This window comes from Tursiops truncatus, chromosome 10 (assembly GCF_011762595.2).
Source record: "Tursiops truncatus isolate mTurTru1 chromosome 10, mTurTru1.mat.Y, whole genome shotgun sequence".
Taxonomy (NCBI): domain Eukaryota; kingdom Metazoa; phylum Chordata; class Mammalia; order Artiodactyla; family Delphinidae; genus Tursiops; species Tursiops truncatus.
Window position 1 is genome coordinate 66,474,535 of NC_047043.1, and position 6,000 is coordinate 66,480,534.

The 6,000-nt window shown below is 50.8% G+C and overlaps 1 protein-coding gene across 2 annotated transcripts in view; it reads right to left on the bottom strand.

Moving 5' to 3' along the window:
* POC1A (POC1 centriolar protein A) overlaps positions 1-2,318 on the bottom strand; it is a 76,422-nt gene extending 74,104 nt beyond the window's left edge. The window contains exon 1 of one of the 2 annotated variants that reach the window (XM_033865085.2): positions 1,991-2,304. In XM_033865085.2, the coding sequence (XP_033720976.1) occupies positions 1,991-2,212 (222 nt within the window). In that variant the 5' untranslated portion in view covers positions 2,213-2,304. Of the gene's footprint in view, positions 1-1,990 lie in introns of both variants that reach the window. The other variant, XM_073811171.1, reaches the window with a different exon arrangement.
* Between the last annotated feature and the right edge of the window lie 3,682 nt (positions 2,319-6,000).

Genomic DNA, 6,000 nt, shown 5'->3' on the forward strand with positions numbered 1-6,000 from the left:
AAATGTAAAACAGCCAGAATAGAAAACAATGTTTAAAAATAAAAACAAAAACCAGTCACTGTAGAAAGCAATTTGGTAGTTCTGCAAAAAGTTAAGCACAGAGTTATCAAATGATCCAGCAATTGTAGGTAAATACCCATAAGAGTTGAAAGCATTTTCACACAAAAACTTGTACACAAATGTTCATAGCAGGATTATTCATAATGGCCCAAAAGTGGACAAACCTTAATGTTCATCAACAGACAAATGGATAAACAAAATGTGGTATATCCATACAACAGAATATTATTCCGTCATAAAAAGGAATGAACTACTGACACATGCTACAACACAGATAAACCTTGAAAACATTATGCTAAGTGAAAAAAGCCAGACACCAAAGGCCACATTTTGTCTGATTCTATTTATATGAAATGTCCAGAATAGGCAAATCTATAAAGATAGAAAATAGATTAGTGGTTGACAGGGACTGGGTGGGGGCGGCGGAGGGGGGGCAGTCACGAAGAAGGGGAGCAACTTCTTAATGGGTATGGGTTTCTCTTTGGGGTGACAAAAATGTTCTGGAAATAGACAGTAATGGTTACACAATATTGTGAGTGTACTAAAAACCACTGAATTTTACACTTCAAAAGGGTGAATTTTATGGTATGTGAATAATATTTCAATAAAGTTATTTTTCAAAAGACCCAAGAGAAAATGGGGACTTTCAGCACCCCCATCTCAGGAATCAGATCCTATACCTTCAGTCCCACTGCGGACCAGCCAGTGAACCCAAAGGTCAGCCCTGAATAAGCCCCCAGTGGCTTTACGACCATCTCCACTCCACCCAACATCAGAGAAGCAGTAGCTTAGGAAGACATGGAGATAATATTCCAGAGATTCTCTCCATCCAACAGCAATTCATGTTGAAGAGTTATAGGCCAGCCATGCAGACATCTCCCCCTACCCCAAACATCTTAAACCTCAAAGAAGCATTTTGGGGGCACCAGGGAGCCCAGCAAAGCCTCCTCTTGAGGAAAAACAGCCTTGGGGCAGAACAAGGACTGCAGGGAGCTGTAACCAGAACAAAGGCTCCCGTGGCCCCTTGCCCAGCTCCACCCCCCAACACACCAGCCTGAGTCCTCCTTTCAACAAGAGAAGGAATGGCAGCTGGAGGAGGGCAGAGAACTGAGCAGAAACTGCTCCACCTGAACTTGTTGGAAGAATAAGGGTAAAATAGTGCACCCTCTAGAGGCAAGTTCAGATCCGCCCCTAACCAGGGGACGCCTGAAATCTCCCAACACCCTCTCTTCCAATCCCACAGGCTTGTTGGTTCCTCATCTCCCCCAAAGGTGGTTTATATATTGGGGTGGGGGGTCAAACACCACTAGAGATCAAAAGTCCTAGTTCCTAGTCTGAGCCCTCTGCTCACATGCCCAGACACCCAAGGAAGCCAACAGGCCACCACCCAGCGTCCTTGACTTTCAACCCAGCCAGAGGACCAGGCAGGTTCAGGTTTAAAACAACCTCTCAAAAAGAGAGGCTTTGGAGTGCTCCCCTCTGGCCTCACGAAGAACCTGGGACTCAGAGAGGGCAGTCTGGCCCAGGTCACACTGCAGGCCTGGGCCGTCCCGGGCATCCCGGGGGCCTGCTGTTCCCACACGTCGGAACAGGGTGCACCCTCAACAAACCCCCATTCAGCCATCCACTGCTCAGGATAAGGAGACAGAAGCCAGAGAGGCCCGGCGCTGGCCCCAGGTCACACCTCCAGTCGGGCCATACAAGTGTCTCCCCCGCTAGGGGTAGATGCAAATCCTGGGGGCAGAGGCTGGTTTCTTAGCCCCGTTAGCCCGAACAGAGCCTGGCTCGCAGGAGGCGTTCACCAGGTGCCCGTACTCAAGTGCCCCCTGCACAGACGGTAAACTGGGGCCAGAGAAGACCGGCTTGGAACCCTCCGTCCGGCTAGGCGGGGAGACTAAAGTCCGGGCGGCCGCAGCTGGCAGGAACTTACCAGGCAGGGTGCGGCCATGGCGGGTCCAGGGGCGCCCAAGGCGCCAGAGAAGCCCGAAGAAGCAGCGGCTGCAGTTTCGTCCCGTTCAGTTTCCGCGCCCCCAACCGCCGCCAATAGCAACGCGGGTCGCTTCGCCTCGCCCCGCCCACCGCGGTTAAAGGAGACGCGGCGCCTCGGCTTTTTGCCCCCCGACTGGAAGGAGAGCTGTATGGCCGGCTCCATGGTCTCTGCGTCCAGCGCCCCCAGGCCAGGCAGCCTACAGACGGCGTCGCCGAAGGCCTCTGTCCACCGTCACTCATTCCCCCTGAGAAATTAAAAAGTCCAGGATGGGAGGTTCGCCCCACCGACCCGTAGCCGGGCTAACGAGACGGCGAGCACAGCCTTCTGGGAAATGCAGTTCCAAGACGCCCTCATCCTTGTGTCTGGAGGAAAGTGGGACTACATTTCCCAGGATGCCATGAGGGCGGGGCCGTGAATAACCCGAAGTGAATGCTTTAAGGATCCCGGAAGTGGAGATGCTTAAAGCGTTCTCTTTGGGTTAATCGTGGCTCGTTGTGATTGAGTCCTCTTCAAGCGCCCGCGAGGCCGGCTTTTCTCTCAGTACCCCATTAAAAGCCAATTATTCACCCTTCGGGAATTCTTTAAGTAGTTCGCTCTTCCGAACGCGCTTAAAACAGGTGTCGATTTAAAAGAACACTAGTCACTCGGAATCACACCCTTGGAGTGGAGAGGCCTGGGTTCTATTCTCAGTTCTTGCCCTGATTCGCTGCGTGACCTCGGGAAATATAACCCTGCTCTGTGGACCTCAGTTTCCCCATTTGTGACATGAGAGGGTGTGACGCAGCCTGGCCCTCTCAGGACCCTCAGCCCTGAGCAGCCGTTATAAATTACAAGTTTAAAAGAGGAGACAATCCAAGGGCCTGGCCGCCAGAGGTCGTCCTTGCTCACTTTCTTGGGTCTCTAGACCTTCTCGCTCGACCGCCCACCACACCCACACCCCTACCTCACTCTGGGCATCTTCCCAACCTGGACCTGATCTGGACTGGACATTTGTCAAGATTTGGGAACCTTGTGTCACCTCTCTGGTTAAGTGTGGATTGGCCATACTTCAACACTGATTAAGATTTGGCCAGGCCCTGAGGTTTCTCAGGACATCCTGAAACCTAAGATGGTGTGTCCCTAGACCTGCAAACCAGAGCCCAATTCAGTGAACTCAGAGACTGGCAGTGGGGGGGAGCTGGCATGTGGAGGAGTGAGTCTCTTCTTTGGACCTGGAAGGTTTGGGGCCAGACCCAAGAAATAGACACATTTAATCCCATCTTCGCTGTGGTTTGGCTTAAAACTGGTTCCTGTATGTTAGAAATTGTCAGGCTCACATAACTTATACAATATGAAATTCCACTTAAAACATGTATAGTATCGCTTACACACACCCGAAATTGTTCAGCACTGTTCAAATGACAATTTTCAAGCCTTCCCACCAATGTTTGCATCTTATTCAGCTATTCTCTTGCCTACTGGACAAACATTTAAAGTGAAAACATTAAGGAAGAAAAAAATTTAAATACAGAAAAATCTATCTATTACACATAAGGGTTCAATCATTCTTGTTGTTGGGTGGTGTTTTTGGTTTGGTTTGGTTTTGTTGTCAATTTTAGCTATAGAACACCCATGGTTTACAGGAGTTCATAATCTACATAACTAAATTTATGAAACCCTTCTGTAAAATGATTTTCAAATGTCAGGTCTGCTCAAAGCGAGAGGCACTGGAAGATTTTACTCATCCTTGCTGGTCTTTCTAGATCCCACTGTCTGCTATCCTTACCCCTCAGGGAGGAGCAGTTGGGGATGCCCCACTCCCTCTTGCTCATTTACTCGCCATAAGAACGCAGAGTTCAGCTCTGCCAAAACCACATAGACAACCTAGGATACAACACTGGCACAGCCTGCATAAACCAAGATTGGTGCCTCCATGTTCTGATGGAGCAGTCCCCACCCCATGCCACCTCGACCAGATTGAACTCCATTTCTGACTGGGGCCTCCATGGGAGGGGGGAACACTCAGTGCTGGAAGAGCTTTAATACTGGGGGGCTCCATGTTGAGGCGGCTCAAAGAGAGCTTCTTTTCCAAGCCCCCCTATGGCAGAGATGTCTCTATCCTGGTACAAAGCCCACACTCAGGGCCCCCTGTGAGGGCCTCTCACCCTGTCATCACTCCCAGACTCCCTGCCCAAGGGCCACATGTCCCCTCCTAGGGCTGAGGTGAGCCAAAAGAGACTGCTCATAGATGGAGCTCTGGTACCAGGTCTCCCTGTTGTGGGAGTGACCCCTGCAGGGTGACCCTCTCCAGGAAGACCCATTGTAATTCTGGGCCTCAGGAGAACCCGCTGTGAAATTAGCGTGCCCCTGCAGGTCAGCCTTCTATATGGTAGGCCCACCCCAAAGTGGGGAGAGGTCCCGTGGAGCCCCAAGCCTTCAACCTCGCCTAGTCCTGCTCCTCCATCCCATAGCAGTGGCCAGTCTGAGTAAGCATCCAGCTTGGGCCTGTCCTTGCATGTTGCAAACAGTGGGTAGCATGATTAAAGTTGCCATAGCAATTCCTGGGACAGTGATGTCAAGGGTCCCAGGAGTCCCTGGGACCAGTTTCCAGAAAGACACAGAGCTGGCCAGTAGCCACATTCCACACCATCCACTGAAGTCAGATAGGGACGCCTCTGGGTACTTCAACCCACCTCCCATAAGCATGACAGGCAAGATGCATGGCCTCTCTCCCACAGCCTCAAGCAAGCCCGTGAGAGATGCTGGGCCTCCTTTTCACACTGTCCAGAGAGACGGGAAGGGGCCAGGGCAGCCCAACTGTGGTAAGAGAGGGAATTCCACAAAACTGAGCCCCACCCCCCAACCTTGGCTCTGCACACATGGGCTGGAAGCGGGATGCAGACACTCACAAAAAGTCTGAATTCAATTTGAGCCGTTTAGAGAAACCTTTCCAGTAGACAATGCAAACAGGGCTTCGGAGCAGTTCTCAGCCCTGGCTGCCATTCAGAACCTCTGCAGGTGGGGCCAGGCACCAACGTTTCTTAAAAGCTCTCCAGGTGAGTCTAGTGCACAGCCAAGGCTGAGAACAGCCCCTCTAGATCAGTGTGACCGAGAGAACTTTCTGTGACGATGGAAATGTTCTGTAATCACACTGACCAACTGGTCACATGTGACTATCCAGCACTTGAAATGTGGCTACCGTGCCTAAGGAACAGAATTTTAAATTTTATCCAATTTTAATTAATTGAAATGTAAACAGCCATATGTGGCTAGTGGCTACCGTATTGGACTGCACAGCCCTAGGCTATGGACTGGCTCTGTGGCCCTGGGCAAGTCATGGAGCCTCTAGGACTTCAGTCTCCTGGTGAGGCCGGTAAGGAACTCCGTGTCCTGTCCACAGTAGCCAGAGCAAATCTTGGTCCCCATGTCCCACTGCCCACCTGAGGGGTGTTTGGTGACACCAGCCCAAACCCAGGGAAATCGGTCAAGCTAGAAGAATGCAGGCCACAGCTCCTCAGGCCCCCTAGCAGATTTTGCTGGCTGCCCCCAGAGCATTTGGGGTGGGAAGATAGGGCCAGGTACCCATGAAACCAGAGGATAATCAGATTTCCCTCCTCCAGGGAGCCCTGAATTGTGGTGTGGTGAACCAGCCTGGAATAGTGCCAGCTATAAAATAACTGATGATTTTCATTTACCAAAGGTCACTGTACACCAAAAGCCATGTGAAGGTTTAGCTACAACCCCAGGAGTAGTACAATATTATGCCCATTTTACTGATGGGGAAACTGATGCACAGAGTTACTAAATGGGGAGCCAGGATTCGAACCCAAGTCTGTCTGTCTGCACAGTCTGAACCGTTAATCCTAACAAATACAGGAAGAAGAACTAAGAATCCTTAAATAGTTCAGGGCCCGGTAAAACTTAAGAGGGCCTCAAGACTTTACCCCCAATAGTAGGGATGGAGGCCGAAA